The sequence below is a fragment of the Crocuta crocuta genome, unplaced genomic scaffold (assembly GCF_008692635.1).
Source record: "Crocuta crocuta isolate KB4526 unplaced genomic scaffold, BGI_CrCroc_1.0 scaffold415, whole genome shotgun sequence".
In the NCBI taxonomy this organism is placed as follows: domain Eukaryota; kingdom Metazoa; phylum Chordata; class Mammalia; order Carnivora; family Hyaenidae; genus Crocuta; species Crocuta crocuta.
In genome coordinates this window covers 344,909-365,955 of record NW_027531525.1, presented here as the reverse complement: position 1 = coordinate 365,955, position 21,047 = coordinate 344,909, and the positions used below count along the sequence as shown (strand labels likewise).

The following is a 21,047-nucleotide window of genomic DNA, read 5'->3' as shown; positions in this document are numbered from 1 at the left end:
CCCCGGCCCTTATCTCCTCTCCCGTTCGAGCGCCTCCGCTCACGAGGGCAGCACGTGGAAGCCAGCAGCGACTTGGGTGTGCAACGTGTGTGAGAAGACGGCTGTACCTACTGTGTACCCTCGCCCCCTCTCGGCCGCGCGGCCCTCGTGACTCTCCGGTCTCTGGTTCCCCCTCCCCGCCTCCTTCGACTACAAGTTGGGTGCCTCCTGCCCTGCGGGTTGAGGAGGGTGGGGACTGCCGCCGAGAACACCGCGTCCTCTCCCACACTCCCGCTGGGGCGGCTCCTCCGGCCCTTTCCTTACGTAACCCGCCACGCACGTTACCGGCCCAGATGCCGGTCAGCCACGACTGTAGAGGTCAAAGCCGAGCTCGGCTGTCTATAGGCTCCTCCGGCCCTGCGCCCTGAATTGTGTTTCCTAACGTAGAGAGCGGAGTGTGGGTAGGTCCCTGGTTTCCGAGAGGATACCTTCATCGCCTTTATTTGTTCCCTGGAGGAGAGTCGAAAGGCTTGGAAGGAGGGAGGGTGGGAAGTCTGGAATTCACGGAGTCCGGAACGGGCTGTTCGCTGCCCCCCGTAGCCCTGAAAGTACAGTGCGGAGAAGGGGACAGGGGCTCTGGAACTGTTTGCTGATTGAAGCGGAGACACCCGGAGAGACCGCAAGGGGGCAGCCCAGTTCTGATTAGGGGCTCGAGGATAGAGAAAGAATTAAAATATGTCCCTGCCTGCCCTAATTACGCACTGGAAAAGGCACACTGTGGGGGGTGGGGGGTGTAAGTGGAGGAGGGTGTGAATTTTAAAAATCTATTCTAAGTAGTTTTTAATATTTTACATATGTTTAACAATGTGCTTATTTTACAAAAAGGAGAAAGTATTCTACATAAACCTCAACTCTCTTTTCCCAAACACAGTCTCAAAACCGTGTGTAATAAAAGAATTAGACGGAATTGTCTGTTGCTGCTCTTCTCCACTCTTCACAAAATGTCAGGTTTAGTCACCGTCCTAATTATTCCCTCTAATTCTACTGCCACCTAACTAACCCTTTCTAATCTACCCTTCCTACCCCCCTATCCTGGTGCTCTCTTCAGTGTTGAGTTTAGAACAAAGCCTCTCAGGGAGTAGAGAGTAACCAGATTATTTCATTTATTTATCTTCCAATTTCCTCTTCCCAAATCCCCATCCAAAGATTTGTAGCAGCCTTCTTTTTCCTAAAAAAAAAAAGAAAAAAAAAAGGCAAAGAAAGGGAAAAACACCAGGCTCAGGGGGCTCAGGAAGCCCCTCCGGACCCCCACCTCTATGAAAACTCCCCATATTTCAGATTCTGAGCTAGATTTCTCCCATGACATCTTCTGGAAGATGTTTCCCCCTCCCCTCCTCACCCCTTACTCTGCTAAATCTCTTCACACACATCCTCCCCTCCCCCCCCATAGTTATTTGGAATCCCAATGTTAAATTCCTTTCCTACAGTACAGGCCTCTCTTCCCTCCTCCTTGTCTCCACCATCTGCCCCCTAGGGAACCAACCGCCACCCCTACAGCCTCTGAACTTTGCCTCTGGACTCTGCCAGGTTTTAAGGCCCCTCCCATTATGCCCTCTGGCAGCTGCCATAGCTTAAACCACCTCCAGGCTGGAACCACCTTTGATTCCTCAAGGCAGACTGGAAATCTGGAGAGGCTTTTTTCCTTTATTTCGTCTGCTTCTGCTGTAGGAGGTCCTTGAAGTCCTCCCACTTCAGAAAAAGTAATGACTCCTGTCTGAAAAGTCTCTGCCTCACCATCTCCTAAACCTCTTTAAAATTAGGTAAGATTTTTCTAAAGGAGAACCCTCTTCCTTTTAAGCAGCTGAGAACTGACCAGGCCGGAAACACTAGCCAGAGATACCGGTAAGAAATTAGTTCGCTGACTCCCCCAAGGCCAACGGCTGCACTCTCACCTTCTACATGAAATACATCCCCCCCTGAACGAGGGCCCAGGACAGGAGGAGGGGAGCAGGACTCTGCAGACTGGATGCCGCATCATTCAGGTCTGGGCTCTGCTAAAATACAGACATTTCCCCCGCAAGGTGGACCAGTGTCATCCTTCCTCCCCTCCCCCTCCCCCCCCCAAAGGACAGCCGTCTCTTTACACCAACCTCTGCCTTCCTTTCCTCTGAGCTTACGGAAAGATCCATCTCTCCTCCCCATAACTCTAAGGAGTCCTTTGCTCTGTGCCTTTCAGCCTCCTGACCATACCAGGGAGGTTCAACTCAATACTCGAATGCGTGTCTTTTAGGTTATGCGCATGACATTTCCATCCCTACGGACTCCCACTGACTCATGTGGTCAATTATATTCAGGCCACACTTTGGTTCTGTTGCCCTTTCTAGCTGTTGCTTCTCTTTTGTCATTACCAGATTCCTCAAACGATTGGTCTCTACCCTCCCTCTCCTTCTGCACAATGTACTCCCTCTCTAAATCCACAAAATCCTAACTTTGGCTTAACCGCTCAATGACAACTTCTTTCTTTGGGATTTCCAATGACCTCCTTTTCTTTGGCCTCTTGGTAGCTTTTTATTGATTATATTAAATTTTGCCTTCTACATTCTACAATACAAACTTGGCTATCTGACTCTCTGATCAATTCTACATTTTCTCGGTGGAGTCCTTGTCCTCTTTCTACTAGCTACAGGCACATTCATCAGCCTTTTGGTTTTCTGGGTCCTAGCTCTGTTGAGCTCACCTACTTCCGTAACTGTGACTTTACACTTAGGACTGTAGCCCTGACCTAGTTCAGCTACCTTTAGGACACCCGCATAGGGCTGTCACCATAAATTCACCTTGGCCAATACCGAATTTATAACTTCAGTCCTAACCACTCTGACCTTCCACAGGTCCCATTTTGGTCAGTCATGTTCGCAGACACCCGTATTCAAAACTTAGAAGTTACTTCAATACTCTCATTTACTGCTCATGTGAAATTATCACTCAAGCAAGGCACTTTCTTCAAAATACTTCTTATTTTTCTCCTCTCCGTTCAAAATGCTACTTCCCTAGTCCAAGCCTCTAATGGATTGTTTCTGAAATGATGCAAGTCTCGGGCATTTCTCCCCACTCCATTGCATCCTGCGTACAACCAGATAAATAGTTTTTCTACCATGCCACTTTCCCTGTATCTTTACCATACCAAAGAACTTACTAGGCTCCCCATTGCTTGTAATTCCAAACCTCAGCCTGCCACTTCCAATTCTGCTGTAAGTCAGCCCTATCTTGCCCTTGCCTTGGTGAAATTTCCAAGCAAATATTAGCCTTGGTGTAAATTAAAAATTTTTTCCCTTAATTTCCCACTGTACCTTCCCATATACCTTCTCCTCCAATCATACCCTACCCACTAAACACGGATGGTGGTTCCATCCCCTCACCCACTCACCCATACTTTCATAATGTAACCACCAGTCAAAAGCTCACCTATCCTTCAAAGTGTATCTGAAGAATAGTCACCTCCTAAAAGTCGTCCAGGCAACTCCAGTGTATACTGATGCCTGGCCTTCCACTGCCTAAAAACACCTGCCTCAAATTGGCCTAGGCTCTCAAATGTATATGTAATTTAACATTGTTCCAAACATTTTCAGTTTGTTCTAAATGTTTTGCAAGTGTAACCTTGAGTTTTATAAACACTTGCAGGGCAATAGCAACAGCATAGATTTCTGTTCCATCATCAGCATCGGCATCCTTCACAGCTTTGGTCATAGGTTACATACACATCAAGTACCACTGAACTAAAATTTAACTGCACCACATCTTCCTGGTTTTCTGAATACAAGGTGAGTATTAAATGCCCGTGAAAAGTGTGCTGGCCAGCCTGAGCTGGACACCTGCATTGGTGTACTAGTTATTTGGTTCCTCCTTCCCTGGAAGCCTGTTATTCCAGCCCTCCCTGTGCTCTATGTCTCCAGCCCTGGGATCTGTCCCAGGTTAAGAGACGCCTCATACCCTCCCCTCCCACCCCACCATCCCCGGTCCACTCACTGGTACCACTGTCATTGGTTTCAGTGTTTCAGGCTTCTGATGGTCTGTGCGTTCTGTTCCGTGACTAATGGTAGTTTCCGCTTCTTCCCTTCCCTCCTGATCCAACCTGTTCTGCCCTCCGTAGGATCAAGAAACACAGAGTTATCATTGCCTCCATCCAACATCCTCATAGATTCTCTATTTAGAGTCCGTCTCTCCTGCACGCCCAGTGCCCAGGACTTCAGCCCAGGGATCCTCCACACTTTATGTTTGCATGGGATATGTACCCATTCCATTGACCAGTTCCCTTGACTCAAGGACTGCCCCTCCCTCTCAATGTCTCGGCAAACCCACTGAGTTCTGGCTTTATTCCCCCCAACTGTGGTTGACAAATCTGCGTTGGGGCCTAGTTTCATTTTCCTTATTCATTTTTAGTTGTGGTAATCATTTACACTTCCATATTGCCTAGTTTCTTTTAACTGTTACCTATTCTGACCCTCCTTAGATGTAGCGATCACTCACCAGTCTGTCCTCTGATTCAAATATGGAGTAATCCACAGTGAAATTTGCACCAAAGTCATCTGGGGAGGAGAAAAAAGCAGTAGTGACAAAGGAAAAAGGTAGCAATAGGTCTAGAAACGGAAAGATGAAGAAATTGCTCAGAACATTTCAAGTTGCTCAAGTTGTAAAATTTACTGGTGTGAGCTAATTCTAACGAACGCTAATGTTAAAAATGTGAATGTGTCTGAATTTATATTTTCAATCTGGTTTCTAAAATAATTTATAAATCTGAGGGGGCGCCTGGGTGGCTCAGTCGGTTAAGTGTCCAACTTCGGCTCAGGTCATGATCTCACAGTTCATGGGTTCAAGCCCTGCTTTGGGCTCTGTGCTGACAGCGCGGAGCCTGGAGCCTGCTTCACATTCTGTGTGTGTGTGTGTGTGTGTGTGTGTGTGTGTGTGTGTGTGTCAAAAATAAATAAACATTAAAAATTTTTTTAAATTGTAAAAAATAAAAAAATTAAAATAAAAAAATAAAATAATTTACAAATCTGAAAGGCGGGTTGGGTGGCTCAGTTGGTTAAGCATCCGACTTCGGCTCAGATCATGATCTTGCCATCTGTGGGCTGGAGCCCCACATCAGCTCTGTGCAGACAGCTCAGAGCCTGGAGCCTGCTTCAGATTCTGTCTCTCTCTCTCTGCCCCTCCCCCAGTCACACTGTCTTTCTCTGTCTCTCAAAAATGAATAGACATTAAAAAATTTTTTTTTAATACTTTACAAATTTGAAAATCTTCAAATTGTTTCAACCAGTTTCCAAAGAACTGAAAATCACCAGTTTGAAAAAAACATCATAAGCCTTGATAAGGCCTTTGCTCACAGCCAAATTTCTCTGACCTAGTTGCTCCGATTCCAAAGAGAAAGGCAAGTCTCAGAAGTAAGTATCCCCAAAACCTCCATCCATCCTGCTGGGGGGTCAGGGACTTACACATACTCACCATAATTGGGAGTGACTGTATAATAATAGACCACCTGATAATAATCGTCTTCTTCCAGTCCTTCTTCATCCTCATATTCTTGTCCTATGGGGACAAGGACTAGAGGTCAAGGGGCATCTCGAACTCCTTAGTAAAAGAAGGACACCTGAAGTTGATCTCCACTCTCTCAATGTCTTTTCTTTCTGCCTCCCCTCCAAGGTCCTACTATCTCACGGCCCACCTACCTCTAAACCCTTCTCAGTCTTTGGGGCTCCATATCTGTGATGGGGTCTGTACTCCGTGCCCTTTCAATTCAGAAACTCCTAGAAAGGAAATGGGTCCCTTCACTTTCTGTAAACCCAAAATACGAACTAAAGCTAAAAAAGGTAGGAAGCGGAGATACCAGAAACCTGAAGAACTCCAAATCTCTTCTCCAGTACTCTTCAGACCATCTTATATCTGTGAGAGACCTCCTCTCCTCAGTGTCTCACACAGAACGGAGACATACATCTTTAGGCTTTTAGTTCCGGATTCACTGCAGAATAGCAGAACAGCCCTGGAGAAGTCGCTTAACATCGCTTTTTTCAAATGAGTCAGCTGGACTAAATGACCCATCTACATTAGTTTTTCTTCCTTCCCAGGACTAAAAATATGTGGCTTTGACATGATTACATCAAGGACTCCAGGCTTCCTACTAAACACTTCCCTAAGCTCCTTGAATGCTCTCCCTGAACCCCAGGCGATGACACACAAATCTGGAGGAAAAGGAAACAATGAGAGTACCTGGCCGACTGGGAACAAAGGAGGGAAGAAGCCAAGCTACTTTTGGGAGCCTGTCCCTGAGGGAAGCGAGTTGTCCATTACTCTGAAGGCCACCCCCTACCTCTGTGTCCTCACCAATACAAGGGTTTTTCTCCAACCCTCTGGGAAGGAAGACATGCTGGCTTCTCTCACTAGTCTCAGGTCACCCCACCTTCCAAGAGCCCACCTCTCTCCTCCAGCCTCACCGTAGCACTCCCCATCTTGCTCAACTCTGCTATGATGGACAGCCGAGGTGTCTCTTGTTAGGGACTCCCAGTGACAAGGGCTACATCTGCACCAGCCGTCTCTTTTCTGAAAGGACTCTGTTTTCCTCCCCCTCTTCTGGCTCTACTTTCCAGATCCCACCCTCCACCCCTGCCTCAACATTGGACCCTGGCACAAATGAGTGTCATTGCTCCTATTACGTTGCGCCTCTCCCCCTCTCCTCATTTTTCTCTTCTCCCACCCCACTGATGATAGCAGAACTGGCCCATAAGCTCCGGGAGAGAAAGTGAGCTTACCCAGGATGAGCGGCACAGCCAGGATGGCTACGAAGAGGACATCCATTCTGGATTCTGGACTGTTGCCGTGAAAGTAAAAAAGGAAATTACGGCGTTTCTCACCAAACTTAGCCCGCCTCCAAAGCTGCTGCAACTCTTTTCCCCAAGGGAGTCAAATTCCCCGCCCAGTTGCTGACTGTCTAGGTCATTGACAGCAACCGGTCAGCCAGAGAGCTGCCCAGATTAAGACAGAGGCAAAGTGGGTTTTGATGCGAACACGTTCACTGAGCTTCCCCAGCCCTAGATGAGACCCATTCAGGACTCTCGCTGCCACCGCCAAAGCAAGCAAGCAAACAAAAGGCCAGACGAACACCAAAAACCCCGGCCTATGTAGGGGCTTCCCCTTTGAAGAAGACGACTCCCTCCCAGTCCTCACAAAAAGCTCCCCCTCCCCCTCACGGTTCCTAACTTCCCATCGCTATCAAGAGTCCAGGCTTACTCACAATCTCTTTCTTCACAGTCAAAATATTCAGAAGAACCGATGAGCACTCTTTCTAGACAGAAAAATGTCCTCTCTTCTGCTTGTCTTGGGCTATGAAATACAAGAGCTATACTAACATCGTTGTCCAATACTCAAAGCACCTGCTGCATTACTTCTGATAAAAATCTCCCAGCCATGGCCAGTTATTTCCTCTGTGGTAAGTACTGACCTCAATTCATCTCTTTCTCCACTTTCTGGATACAGGATGGAAGAAGGGAGGAAACAGCCTCTTTCCTCAAATAGGTGCCACCCCCCTTCTCCGACTTTCAGTCACTTGGTATGTGACCTTCGTTCTAGTCCACAGGGATAGAGTTCGTCTTGCCCTTCTCTCTGTTTTTATGTTTCCCATTTTCATTCAGTTCAACCCAGAAGCATTTAGTAAGATATATGCTAGGCCCGGTCTGATAGACAATTCAGAGTTCATTGGCAAGGGAATAAGAATAGTTATGTTTTTGGAAAGGAAGTTAACAAATATCTATTCAACATCTACCACGAGCCACGCACTATGAAAGTCTGTGTGGAACCACCTGTGGACAAGAGGGGTTTGGTGTTTGCTCTTAGCACTCAGAAGATGCTGTGACAATAGCTCAAAGGAGAGATGAGAAGAGCTCTCTTATGCCTATCTCTTCCCAAAACGGCCTGCTAGCCTTAGAAGCAAGACACGCTGGAGTTTTGAGCCCTGGCCAGGATGTTTCCACCAATCTCAACCTTTTGCGGGGGAGGATTTGCTTGGTGATGGTGATTTTCCATGTAAATCTATACCACCTATCCCTTCAGCTCCTTTCTAGAATTTCCTGGAAAAACATGTAAAAGGCTTCTGTGGATGTACCCATATGCATGAAGCCATACATCACTTCCAGGGAGGAAAGGAAGCCTGATTCTCTTTGAACAATTTCTTAGTTGCTTTTTTAGACTTTGATCAGTCTCTCAAAAACAGTACTCCAGATTCCCTCACTTTCCCATCCTGGTACTCTATTGTCTAACCAGCCTCCCTAACTGACTCTACCCCCATAGCAAACGAGGTTAAAACACCTTCTTCTCCAATTTTCTTTCACTCTAAAACACACAACCCCTGTTCCTTCCCCTGGCCTGAGGAAAAGACACCTCAGAGGTTCATTTTCATAAAATAAATAGAGGAANGGTGCTTGTCGTTTTCCTTCAACCCCATAGCTCGAATTGCTTTTGGCAAACAGTCTTAACTCCGAATCTTAACACCGAATCCCATCTGACCTCCTTCCTAACATTGCTCTCCAGGCTCCTCTTCTCTCCTACTCTCTGGTCATTACACAGGAAAGCTTCGTTAGCCGTATACTCACTGAATTGCATGCTTCCTATACTCGTCTGTTCAAAGAGCTCTTACTTTTAAGTCTAACCTTCATCTCTTAGGCAGTAGCTCAAGGCCATTTCCTCTTATTCAAGTAAGAACAATACCCGTCCCTATCTCTCTGCACCCTCTATCCTGTGCTTTCTTTGTATTTGTCCTTTAGGTTCCAACAGGATCTTCCCCTCCCCCCGCTCTGCAGCTCTTCGAGAAGACGCAGAGTCGCTACCACCCTTCCCCACAAAATTACGAAAGGAAGCCGCAGCCAAGGTTCAATGGGACCCAGGAACCCGGGCCAGTCCCGGCCCACTCCTCCTTTGACCTGCTTGAGCCACTCCCAGGACCCAAGTCAGAGGCTTAGTAGGGCAGGAGGACTACAACTCCCAGCAGGCCGTGCGGCCTCGTCCCCGCCCCCGCAGCTCCGCCCCCGCCGAGTCTCCATTGGCCTTCGGGGAGTGGGAATTGGATGGGAGGTGGCCATGGGGCTGCGGCCGGGGTTTGTTACCTCCTCGGCTTCCGTAGAGGAAGTCGCGCGGACTTGTACCGGGGGTTTCGGTGTCCCCCCTCCCCTTCCCTGGGGTCCGGGGGTGACATTGCACCGCGCCCCTCACGGGGTCGCGTCGCCACCCCAAGCCGACTCCTTAGCTCACGTGCTCCCCCCATCCACCCCTCTTGGCCAGGCCTCCACCCCGCCCCCAGCTGCCCAGCCATGGGGGCCGCAGTGTTTTTCGGATGCACTTTCGTCGCTTTCGGCCCGGCCTTTGCGCTTTTCTTGATCACTGTGGCTGGGGACCCTCTTCGCGTCATCATCTTGGTGGCGGGGTGAGTAGGGGGTCGAGAAGACGCGGGAGGGCGCCAGAGAGAGAGAGAGAGATCCGGAAGGGGCTGGGCGAGCTTGGGAGCCTGAGTTGGGGGAGCAAGTCGGAGGTGAAGATTGGAAAGGGTCGAGTCGGGGGTCTGGAGGATTTGCCCTTTCCCGCAGTTGGTTTCCGCCTTCCAGGCATCGCACAGATTCCTCCTATACTCCTCCCGGCGACGTCAGAGAAGGCCCAAGGCCAAGACTCGTGAGGGGGGTGTGCTGACCTCCGCCGGCCTAAAGGAGGATCCAGGAATGGATACCTCTCCCTACTACTGTGCGCGTACATTCTGGCTCTCATCGCTCTGAAGACTCACTAGTCAGATTTCTATCCCTTCCCCTGCGTCTGGATCCCTGCAAGACTCTCTGGGTGGAGACACCTACCCCGTCTCCTCCCAGTCTTCCAGACCATCCGGAAGTCTAACTTCCACTTAACGTGCTGCAGCCTTGATTGGTTGCCTCCTTGATTTCTCTGGCTCTCCCTACCCTGGCCTTTCTGATTGCCCTTGTCTTTCCTTAGGGCATTTTTCTGGCTGGTCTCCCTGCTCTTGGCCTCTGTGGTCTGGTTCATCTTGGTCCATGTGACCGACAGGTCAGATGCCCGGCTCCAGTATGGCCTCCTGATTTTTGGTGCTGCGGTCTCTGTCCTTCTACAGGAGGTGTTCCGCTTTGCCTACTACAAGCTGCTTAAGTAAGAAGAGGGGATGGTCCAGAGGGGAGAAGGGCAGAGGATTGCGCTATGAGAAGTGGGGCAGCCCCTGGGTGGTGGTTTGGAGGAGACGCCAAGGGAGGACGTCAGAGGGAAAGGAGCATTCCTGCCCCTCCTCATGTTTCCCCTACCCCACTCCACCCCCCCACCCCAGGAAGGCAGATGAGGGGTTAGCATCGCTGAGTGAGGACGGAAGATCACCCATCTCCATCCGTCAGATGGCCTATGGTGAGCCAAGGGAGAGGGACTGGAGGAGGGAGTTGGACAGCCCCCCCTCCGCCACAGAAGTCAAAAACATCTTCGTGTTCTAAGGGGCTGCTGCTTTTCCTTCATACCTGACTTCCAAGGAGAGGTGGGCTGGAGGGAGAGTAGGTGCGGGGGAACTGTGCCTGGGAATGGGGCGAGATCACTGGTGATCAGGGCGTGGTGATCTCTGACATTGATGAGCCCCTCCTTCCCCCCAGTTTCTGGTCTTTCCTTCGGTATCATCAGTGGTGTCTTCTCTGTTATCAATATTTTGGCTGATGCACTTGGGCCAGGTGTGGTTGGGATCCATGGAGATTCGCCCTATTACTTCCTGACTTCAGGTAAGTTCTGCTTTCTGTCTCGCCCTCATGCCCCGTCCATCCCTGGCCCTGATCTGAGTTATTGGCCCTCCGTGCGAGACTTCTTTGGCTCAGCATCTCAGGAGGCCAGGAGGAGGTGAGGGATGGAGCTCAGCCCCCATCTCCCTCCCTGCAGCCTTTCTGACGGCAGCCATTATCCTGCTCCACACCTTCTGGGGGGTTGTGTTCTTCGATGCCTGCGAGAGGAGACGGTACTGGGCTTTGGGCCTGGTGGTTGGGAGTCACCTACTGACATCAGGACTGGTGAGTTGGGGCCAGGGGCCAAGTAAGAACAAAAATTTAATGGGGAGCGGGATGGAGGGAGCTCCATGCTCACTTCTTAACGTTTTAAAACACATCTAGGGAGGAGGCAGAAAGGTAAGTGTTTAGAAGTCTCTCACCTGCCCTGGGGATCCTCTGGGAGTTTGAACGGATTAGTCCCACTGTAATACAAATGGCCTGAGGTGAGCAGGAAGGCAGAAACCTCTGAGGGAGCCCATCAAAAGTCCTCTGGATGGCACCACACTGGAGCCCCAAGGGAAGGACCAGGGGATTGGAGAGGGCCACCTGGTGGGAGGTTTGGGTCAAAGGCATGTAGAGAATGTGGGGATTAGGCAGAGGGAGAAGCTAAACTCATTCCTACTCTCCTCCCCACCCCTAGACATTCTTGAACCCCTGGTATGAGGCCAGCCTGCTGCCTGTCTATGCGGTCACCGTCTGCATGGGGCTCTGGGCCTTCATCACGGCCGGAGGGTCCCTCCGGAGTGTCCAGCGCAGCCTCTCGTGTAAGGACTGACTACCTGGACCGAGCGCCCGACAGATCCCACTGCCCATGACCGAGCCCAGCCCTAGCCCGGGTCCATTGCCCACCATCCTCTGTCTCCTCCTCGCCGGTCTGTCCCACCACCTTCAGGGTTTCGCTTTGTCCACTCATGACCTTTAGCCTCTAGGCGTTACCAGGAGCCGCCTGGGTTCGGCCAGTCACTGACTGGCGGGTTTGAATCTGCACTTATCCCCACCATCTGGGGACCCCCTTGTTGTCCAGGACGCCCCGTGTGTCAGTGCTCTGCTCTCACCCTGCGCAAGACTCACCCCCCTTCCCCTCTGCAGGCCGACGGCAGGAGGACAGTCGGGTGATGGTGTATTCTGCCCTGCGCATCCCACCCGAGGACTGAGGGCACCTGGGGGGGGGACCCCTAGGCCTGGGGTGCCCTCCTGATCTCCTCGGCCTGTATTTCTCCATCTCCAGTTGTGGACAGTGCAGGTTGCCAAGAAAAGGGACCTAAGCTTAGCGGCTGCTGCGGAGATGAGATTAGCAGAGGCTCAAGGGTAGATGAGCTCGAAGCTTCCCAGTACCGCCTCCCCTGACTGGGCGTCTTGGTCTTTTTCTCAGGTCTGAGGGGAACCATGTTGGGTGTGATAAAGACCCCCAAACTGCCTTTCCCTTTTTTTTTTTTTTTTTTGAGTGGGGCGGGAGGAGGAGTTGGAATTATTCTAACCTCCTCGGACGTATATTTTCTCTCCTCAAATTACTCTTCATGGCTGGGCTTATATCTATCCCCCTTTCCCTCTGGTCACAGGCCTTTGGGGGGGAAAGGAAGGAAGTGCATGTTTGGGAAACTGGTATTACTGGAACTAATGTTTGGACCTCCTGGACCACCAGCAACCCTCCCCTCCCCAAGGTGAAGTGGAGGGTGCTGCGGTGTGCTGGCCCCCTCCAGAGTGGCAATGCCACTGGAGAAGTCAGGCTACCATGACGTCACAGGGAAGGAGGGCAGATTTTTTTCTAGTTTTTAATTGGGGTGTGGAGGGGGCGGGGCGGGAAGGTTTTCTATAAACTGTATCATTTTCTGCTGAGGATGGCACATCCCATCCTTTTAATCAAGGTGATTGTGATTTTGACTAATAAAAAGGACTTTATAATTGTGGGGGAACGTGGCTTTGAAAGGAGGGGATGACATGCTATTTGAGACTTCTGCCCTCCGACGTCTCGTACCCAACCTCTTTCCAGACCTGGGAACGTCTCGTCCCCTCCAGCATGGCTTGGGTACAAGGGTAAAAATCTGGGTCTCAGAGGTCACAAACTTTGGGTTAAGCATTTTCCAGAAGTGGATCTTCCTTCGCAGGACTGGGGTTAAAAAGAGTTATTCAGCCATGCTGCTTTCCCCCTGTCCTTTGCACACATCTGCCACCTGAGGAATTAAGGAACTCCTCCTCCACTCTCAAGAGTCCCAAAGGTAAGGCCAGAGGTGGGGTTAGAAACTTTAATTTCCAGATATATTGAACAAAAAAATATAACCCCAACAGCAGCAACTCGTTTTTCTAAGGGGATGCCCTGCACTCCATGTAGGGAAAGGGACATAAAAGCAAGGGAATGGAGGACCTTGGGGCGCACCCCCAGCTTCCCCTGCTAATAAACACAATTCGCCCTCTGCATTGGCGACATGAGAATGGTCCTGATCATGTTTTGAGAGTCCGAAGGCTCTGCTATTAGTCTTTGAATGAGAGCCTGTCCGGAGGAAGGAGGGGTGTCTGCCCACTACTTCTACAGTATTTTCTGGCCAGTCCCTGCACCTCATCTTAGAAGCTCCCTGGCTGGCAGGAGGGAAAGGCATCCACCACGTCCGAGAGGGAGTCTATGCCTCTGTGGTTCGCGCTGAGGTGAAGACCACGCTCTTCCGGTTTCCCAGCCTCTTCTTCCTGGAAGGCGGGAATAGTTCATGGCAATGACTAGTGTGCTAGGTGAAACAGATCAGAGGTGGACTCGAGTGCTTTTCAGTAGAAAAAGCACCGAAGGGACGGGAAGGAGGACCTCACCGAATCTTCCTAGCGATGAAATAAACAGCCAGCAGAAGGCAGAGACAGCCCACCAGGATTCCCACTCCTAGACTCAGCATTTCGCCTGGGAGAGGGGAAGATGGCGAGTGTCATTCATTCGAGGACTAACATGGGTGCTGAGCCTTCCCTCCCTCATGGCGGAGCACCCTCCCATCTTTTCATACCCGGGCTAGGCCATCTTACCTGTGCTGTACAGGGATCCCACTGTAAGGGAAGGAGACTTGGGTCAGTGGGACTTGAGCCCCCCCATCGCAGCTGGGGGCACACCCTGCCTCTACACCCGGCACCTGGCACTCGGTAGGGTGATCCCAGTTCAAGCAAGTCCTAGAAACCCCTCCCCGCCTAGCCTGCCTTTTCTTCCCAGGGGTTCCCTAGCTCCTGCCACGGAGCCCCCCAGCTTCTCGTCTCCTTTTCCAAGCCCTGTACATTCACCTTGGATGAAAGAAGCAAAGACTGTTCGCTGATTGAGAGGCTGGGGGGCTCGGTAGTTCCGCACCAGGAGCTTCGAGGGCTCCTCTTCTGTGGAGAACAATGTCTCCTGAAGCTCTTCCAGCTGAGGAGCAGAAGAATGGGATTAGGGGAGAAGCATCCCTCACTTTGGGGACTGGGAAAGGGTCTGAGGTGACCGTTGCATCTCTGCTGCCTCACCTCGTCCCCACTCACCTGTTCCATGGAAATCTGAGCCTTTCGGTTGAAGACGGTCCAGAGCACACTCTGATAGCAGGGAGGGGTGGTGAGTGAGCCGTTGTAGCGGAAGAACTGGTCCAGCTGCGGGGGGAGCAGCTCTGCCACGTTGAAGGGAGGCACTGAGGTCTTCTGATCTGGAGGAGAACAGGATAGCACTCCTCTTTCCCTCACTGTCCCCCCACATGGGGCTCCCAGAGGTGAACCCCCCCTGGCGCCTAGGTCACTGTCCTCCCAGGCCTCTCTGGCCTTGTCTAATCTCACAGGCTCACCTTTGTTCCTAATTTCATGCAGGTGACTCAGAATGTGTTCATAAGCTGGATTCTTTGTCTCCCCCACCTAAAAGGGAGAGTTTGGAATGAGTCCATGTCGGGAGTAAGACGTTCACGTATAGAATAAGTGGTCAGAGTGGGTTGTTGACTAGCCTGGGGAGGGAGAGCAACGGACACAGGCAGGGTAGGGCTGAGGGGTGCAGAGGGAGTGGAGAGAGACTCTGGTGGGGGGGTGAGGGGCCCAAGGGCCACTCACCTCGATGAGGATGCCCAAGACCGCCAGGCCCCACGGCATCGGAGCAGCCTCGCTCAAGCTGCCATAGGAATCCGAATCATAATGTACAATGTGCAGCTGAGGGAAGGGAAAGGGAATTCGGTCACTTAATGTTCCTCCACGACCCCTTCCTAAGGGCTTTGACCTTGGCAGCTACCACCACCACTGCCGCCACCACCACCACCACCTCCAGCATGCCCTAAAACTTGCCCACAAAGGTCGGCCTTATCCCCCAAGCATGACTTTTCCCAGTTTCCAGACCCTTCCTGTCCCTGGCACCGACTGAGCCTGTCCCTGTGTCCCAGCCCAAGCTTTGCTCCCCAGGTACCTCTGCGGCTGTGGCTTCACTGTTGATCTGGTGCTCTGATCCCCCCAGGGAACCCGTCTCCCCCCAGTGCAGGTGGAGCTGGGCAGCGACATATCTTCGGGGAAATCCCTCCAGATGCATGGTAGGGGGTAGAGAGAGTTGCACTGTAAGGAGAAGAGAGCGAGTTAGGGTTGGTGGGGGAATGTGGACACGTCCCCATGGCTGCGTCACCACTGCTCCTTGGGCGGCTTGGCCAGCCTTTTCTGCCTCTGTCCCTGAGTAGCGCCCAGTGCTTCTAGCATATCTCCCCCTTTTTCAATGGGGATCCAATTCATGCTATGGTACTAATCCATCCTTAGAGTGTCACTGTAGACATTCACGCCCCACCTTTGGCTATAGGAGCCTCAGTCCCATTCTCACATCTCCAAATTCATAGATGAAGTCTTCTAAGAATATGGAAATTAGGATGCATCTTTTCTCCTGACCCCTAAGATTGGAACCGGGGTTTACACCTCCTTGGAGCCTGGGCTTTTTACCTGTGTGGCCATTATTGTGCAGGTCCAAGGGCTCGGCGCCAGGCTGGTCATATCCATGGGGCTGCAGAGTGGGCAACTCAGGGTCAAAGGTCACACTGTCTGTCTGGATATTGATGGGGGACTGGGCGTCGCTTCCACACTCAGGGTAAGAGGCTGGCCAGTGGTCTTGACCATGTGGGCCTGGTGGGATTATCAGGGGCGTTTGTCCTGCTCTCCAAGCCCCAGCCATTCTTCTGGAACCTTCCCCCACCAACCCAGGCAACCTAGCCAGTTGTGCAAGGCTAGGTGAGGCAGGGTCCCTGCTCGGCTTAAGGCTGCTGCAGGCTTCCCCTACCCCCAGGCAGTGAGGATGCTCCAGGTCTCCTGGTAGGTGGAGGGTAGTGGCTTTTACTTACCTGCAGTTGGGGGACAAGAAAGCGGAATGGGAGGAAAGGGGGATGGATGGATGGAAAGCCTGCGTGCCTGGCGAGGTGGGACTGGAGGAGAAACAGGATGGCTGGGGGAATAAAATGATCCTCGAAAGAGCAGGTCTCTGTGGGGGCCCCTACTCAGTGGCCTGGGGATACCATTCCCTCCTCTGACTTCCCACAACTCATTTCTTGCTCTCACATTGGCCCTTGCATTGACTCTGGAATCCAGGCACTAGTCAGAAGTCCAAAGGAATGGAGTCCACCTCCACCAAGGTCATAAACTATCCCGCCAGCCAGCCTTTTCCTCACCCCTGACCTCAGGCTCTGTCCCAATTTCAGATGCAGGTAGGATCAATGAGGTCAGAAAGAGAGCCAGGAAGTAAATGGGCAGCTAAGCTCAGCGTTCCTTTCCCTGCCTGGTTTCCCTCTCCCTCCAGCCCCCTCATTGCCACAGACTGACTGGAGACATCACAGGCCTCTCTGCTGAATCAGGAGGTATGGGATCTGACAGTCCCAACGGGGTCCGGGAGTCAAACACGGAAAACGAAGGGCCTGGGAGTCCGGGGGAGGAGCTGGGCTGAGAAGCTAAAGGGAACTCGGCATAAGTCTTCCTGGCAGGTGAAGAGGTCCCAGTGTGAAAGGGGTAGCGGTGGGCTTTAGGCTCGGCTCTCACCCTCATAGGTCCAGTGCTGACCTGCAAGGCACAGAAAGCGGAGTTGCCAGCGGGGCGGAGGCCTGCGCTCTCCCCTCCCCTCCCCTCTCCTCTCCACCCCTCCCACTCTTTCTCCGCCTTCCTCCCCGGAGCACATCCCAAAGGAAGCCCTGAAACCCGACACCTCGATGGAAAGGTCGGGGGGCCTATTTAAAATCACCAGCCGGCCATGAGGGTGTGTGCTGAGTACGGGAGGAGGAGAAATAGATCGAGCCCAGAGCCTAAAATTAACCTGGACCCAAATGTGCAGCCAGCCCCACTCTGACTTTCTCCGGCCAGGGCTAAGCCACCCCCACGCCTAGAGGATTGGGGTGAGGTGAGGGTGTGGACAGCGGGCTTGGAGGAAAGCAACTAGAACAAGGGGAGGGGAAAAAAGGGTATAGTAGGGGGTAGTGCTAAGAGGCGAGAAGGGCCGTTATTTTGCTCAGAAGCCTTGCACACATTGAGACCCTTGGCTGTGAAGTCACATTCAAGTTCTTCCTTTGGTCCCGGTAGCTCTGAAGGAAACTTTCCCCATCACCTGGAGCCTCGGCTCCCTAGATCCCTGGTTGGCTAGGGAAGACCGAGTCAGGGCAGGGTCCGGGCCACATGGAGGGTAGTGGGTGGGCACAGGCAGCCAGGCTGGCAGAGACAGACTGAAAACGAAGCATTGTGTGCGGAAAAGAGAGCTGCCAGCTGGGTCACATGCCAGGGCTCTCGTGCAATCCTGTCTCCCGCTGAAAGGCTGGGGGGTCTGCTGGCCCAGCCCCACCCAGGGCCAGGCCCCTGAAGGGGGAGAGGGAAGACCTTCCTGCAGGGTTTCTGGGCATTATTCAAATAGCTACTTCAAATTCAAACTCTGGAGAAAAATTCTCAGTTCCTTCCCCTCTCTCTCATTCCCTTGAATTCCTCAGACTTCTGAGATAACCTTGATCTCATCCTTGGGCTCTTGTTCTGGCCCATCCCTTGTTCAGACAACTCAAAAAGCAGCCCAAGGGAGGGCTGGAGGCAGCCTCTCACCAGCTCGTGGGGACACTCGGACAACTTGAACTCCATGGTTCGGTGCTGGGCCGACAGCCTTGCCCTCCCACCAAATCCTCAACTTGCTAATTTTTCATCTCTTCTTCCTCTTTCCTTAGTTTTTAAAATTTTCCCTCAGATGCACTTTCCCACCCTCCTTTTGGCTGGCCCCTCACTCCTCCCTGCATTCCCCTCTGCTCTCTAGACACTCCCTCCACCCCTGCTCTTCTAAGAGATCTTAATTACACACCTACTATGTCCTGGATACTGAGCTAGGCCTGGCATAGGCATATGGCATAGCAAACCCAAAAATGAGGGGTAGGGGAGCTGAGGACACTCTTGGGAGCACCTCGGCCTGTTCTCCCCAAAGCCCTCATCTCCTGGGAGCTTCTGAAAGTCCTTTGTAAACTGTAAAGGGCCCAACGGTGTTGATTTGACTATTATCGCAACTGCTTTCAGAGAGAAACTGGGAACTCAGTCGCCCCACAGAATCAGGAGGGGGCATTGGCCATGAGGTTCATAGTTGGGGATCAGGGTCCGAGGGAGTGAGGAAGTGTAGAGGTATGCCCCCCCATCAGTCCTTTTTCTTTTCACTCTCTGCCTCCTTGGCTCCCTAATTGGGGGAGTTCTGAAATAAAGGGAGGCCGGGAGGCTAGCCTGGGACTAGGGCAGAGGGGCAGAGAGCTCCGGAGAGAATCTATAGCCTGTAAGGAGATTCCTGCAGCGGGTGTATGCACCCTGCTCCCCAGCTAGCTCCCCAGCCCTCCCCCAAGCCCCACGAACTGCAAGGCTGTACGCAAAGAAGGAAGATGGAAAGTGCCCTTCTCCCCACTCCTCTCCCTCCCCCCCCCATCCCCGAGTCTATTATTCTAGCCCCTTGGGCTTCCTTTTACATTCCTCCTCCTCCCCCCATTAAGCGAGCCTGGCGGCACGTGGACGCCAGCACGGACACACAGACATCCAGATGTACCTACCCCCATCTGCAGCCAGGATCCAAATCACCTGCAGCAGGAGGGTGAAGAACAACATGGTATCCCCAGAAGAAGCAGGTACTGGGAGTTTGGGGACTAGAGGACTAGGGTTGGCAGAGAAAGGAGGGGGAGAGGGAGAGAGGTATAAAGAGGGAGAGAGAGAGAGAAGGGGAGAAGAGGGAGGGAGGAAGGGAGAGAGAGGGAAGTGGGGAGGGACAGAGAAAGAGAGAGAGACGAGTTTCTTGGAGCTGAGCTGGATGTATTTCTCTCTTTTTCTCTTGCTTTCTCTGTGTCTCTGTGGCCTTCCAGGGGATTTGGTTTTCAGTAGGGGTACCACAGGGTTTGGTGTCCCCAGGACAAATCTCTCGCCGCCTCCCTCTTTTTTTTAATCTACCTCCACAGTCTTCACTGCACTTGCTGGCCAGTGACTTCACAATTGCCTCCCGCTTTTAAGGTGGCTCTGGACGGGTGTACGTGGTGAGGGGGTGCCGCCGGGGCTGCTGGCGCACAGCTCCTTAAATAGCCGATTAGGCATGCAGGGTGGCCCCGCGCAGGGCTGGAGCCTGCCGAGGCTTCCCGGGAGCCCTGGCCCTGGCTCAGGAGCCCAGCCGGGGTGAGCTCTTCCTTCCTCGGCTCCTCTTGTGGACACCGTCCAGGTGGGTGTCCCCCGGAGGGGGCTGTGGCTTGGAAGGAGGGCTCGGGGGTCCAGTCCAGCCCCCGCCCCCCTCAGGAGGACACTGGGTTCTCATTCCCCATCTGGCTTCTCTGAGGAGCCACTCCCCTGGGTGGCAGAGGGTGGGAAGACCTGTCCCCAGTCCCCTGTGGGATGGGCACTAGAGTTTGGAGATAGGTCACCAGGAGGAGCTGGGGACTTGGGCTGCAGGGGGTGGGGGTGGGGATGGGAGGTCCAGGGCTAGAACCTGGCTTGTGGAAAGTAAAGAAGAGAAGTGAGGCAAGAGAACTTGTTTGGAGCGATCTCTTTCTCCTGCGCCTGTCACCACCCCCTTCCCACGGTGAGGCCTGGGTCCACGTGCCTGTGTGGCCGGGTGGGGGGGGTGGTTTTGTTTGCTGTATAAAGCCCATTTGTGTGCCCAGCGGGGGAGGGGCTGCAGCAGCACCACGGAGAGACAGCGGCTCCAACTGCCCGACCCAGCCACCTCCCTCCCCAGGGAGCCCAGATCTAGGGCGGCTTTTGTCATTGAAGAGGACACTGACCCCTGGCCGGGAGGCCAGGGCGGGAGGAGAGGTGGGGAGACCTCAGAAACAATCATTACCACCGTAAAGAAAAAGAAAAAAGCGGACTCCAGAGAAAGGGAGGGGAGGGAGCAGAGAGAGACCATGTGATCTAGTTGAAAGAGGGGCCCAGGGTCTTCCCTCCAGCCCAACAAAGGGCTGAGGCAGGACTCGCGGGCCTGAGTGAAATCTGCCACAGGGGAGCTGGGGGAGCAGAGGACAGAGGCCGCCGGGTCACAGGAATGCGGGCTGGTGCTTGTTTCCCCACGGGACTGGAAATCCCGATTGGAATGTACATCCTAAATCCCTCATTAGAGACTGTGAAACACACAGATAAATTCAGGCTAGACACTCCACTCGGACCCCTTTCTCCTCCACGCCCTTCACCGGCGGCACCAGCCCTGGTGCTGCTGCGATGCACCCAGTTGAACTGCCTCTGCTTTCATCGCTCCTGCCAAGGAGCAAGAAACAGCCAAAACAAAGGGAGCAGAAGCTAAAAAAGGGAGCAGGAGGAAAGCCAAATGATCAGAATAATGCATGGGCTGGGCCATCGGTGCCTGCTGAGGCAGGAGCCACCGTGCCTTCCTGTCCCCTGGGACTGAGCTGCAAAGCCAAACCATTTTGCAGATGTCATTTCCTTTTTAATTTTCTCATCAGCCTCAGGATTGTTTTTCCCTTACAGGAGCGTTTTACGTTTTGAGGTTCCCCATAAGTCCCACTCATTTCATCTAAGAAGAATAAAAGGCATAAAGTATAAACTAGGCTTCCTGGGAATCAAGAGAGTTAACATAGCGGAACAGAAAAAAAGAAGAAAAGCAGAGACGTCCACTGGATAGTAGGAAAGACTAGGCCTGCACAGAATGACCTCTGTGGGGACAGAGTTCCCTTCCAGCGTGATTCAGCCTCCCAAGGCTTCCCAGGCGCCACCTCCTGGTTGTCTTATGAATTTTTAAATTAACAACATTTAAAAAAATCTTTATACAATTTTGAGAGAGAGAGATTTTGAGAGAGAGAGAGAGAGAGA

General features: G+C 52.4%; 4 protein-coding genes across 9 annotated transcripts in view; 1 reads left to right on the top strand and 3 right to left on the bottom strand.

Moving 5' to 3' along the window:
• The window catches only part of CIART (circadian associated repressor of transcription), a 5,887-nt gene extending 5,195 nt beyond the window's left edge, over nt 1-692 (bottom strand). Inside the window, exon 1 of one of the 2 annotated variants that reach the window (XM_077772564.1) lies at nt 468-692. In XM_077772564.1, coding sequence (XP_077628690.1) covers nt 468-473 — 6 coding nt within the window. In that variant the 5' untranslated portion in view covers nt 474-692. The remainder of the gene's footprint in view (nt 1-467) is intronic. The other variant, XM_077772566.1, reaches the window with a different exon arrangement.
• Nucleotides 693-1,118: 426 nt separating this feature from the next.
• CUNH1orf54 (chromosome unknown C1orf54 homolog) lies at nt 1,119-7,538 on the bottom strand. Of its 2 annotated transcripts, none has more exons than XM_077772569.1 (8): nt 7,466-7,538; nt 7,259-7,347; nt 6,777-6,835; nt 5,476-5,559; nt 4,504-4,562; nt 4,003-4,113; nt 1,932-2,033; nt 1,119-1,207 (listed from the first exon to the last, which is right to left on the bottom strand). In XM_077772569.1, the coding sequence occupies exons 3-7, from the start codon at nt 6,820-6,822 to the stop codon at nt 1,935-1,937; spliced, it is 399 nt and encodes a 132-aa protein (XP_077628695.1). In that variant the 5' UTR covers nt 6,823-6,835; nt 7,259-7,347; nt 7,466-7,538; the 3' UTR covers nt 1,119-1,207; nt 1,932-1,934. The 2 variants fall into 2 exon arrangements, with proteins under 2 accessions (XP_077628695.1, XP_077628696.1); XM_077772570.1 differs by having other exon boundaries at nt 1,932-2,030; nt 7,466-7,533.
• A 1,556-nt stretch (nt 7,539-9,094) lies between these two features.
• On the top strand, nt 9,095-12,710 carry APH1A (aph-1A gamma-secretase subunit). The gene is made up of 7 exons (XM_077772526.1): nt 9,095-9,439; nt 9,994-10,164; nt 10,337-10,410; nt 10,647-10,769; nt 10,924-11,051; nt 11,449-11,572; nt 11,898-12,710. The coding sequence occupies exons 1-7, from the start codon at nt 9,327-9,329 to the stop codon at nt 11,960-11,962; spliced, it is 798 nt and encodes a 265-aa protein (XP_077628652.1). The 5' UTR covers nt 9,095-9,326; the 3' UTR covers nt 11,963-12,710.
• A 513-nt stretch (nt 12,711-13,223) lies between these two features.
• CA14 (carbonic anhydrase 14) lies at nt 13,224-19,724 on the bottom strand. Of its 4 annotated transcripts, XM_077772522.1 has the most exons (12): nt 19,185-19,724; nt 18,794-18,894; nt 16,782-16,802; nt 15,699-15,878; nt 15,184-15,326; nt 14,838-14,933; nt 14,582-14,648; nt 14,289-14,446; nt 14,058-14,178; nt 13,809-13,829; nt 13,605-13,689; nt 13,224-13,487 (listed from the first exon to the last, which is right to left on the bottom strand). In XM_077772522.1, the coding sequence occupies exons 2-12, from the start codon at nt 18,846-18,848 to the stop codon at nt 13,424-13,426; spliced, it is 1,011 nt and encodes a 336-aa protein (XP_077628648.1). In that variant the 5' UTR covers nt 18,849-18,894; nt 19,185-19,724; the 3' UTR covers nt 13,224-13,423. The 4 variants fall into 4 exon arrangements, with proteins under 4 accessions (XP_077628648.1, XP_077628650.1, XP_077628649.1 ...); XM_077772524.1 differs by lacking the exon at nt 16,782-16,802; XM_077772523.1 differs by lacking the exon at nt 19,185-19,724 and having other exon boundaries at nt 18,794-19,170.
• Nucleotides 19,725-21,047: the final 1,323 nt, after the last annotated feature.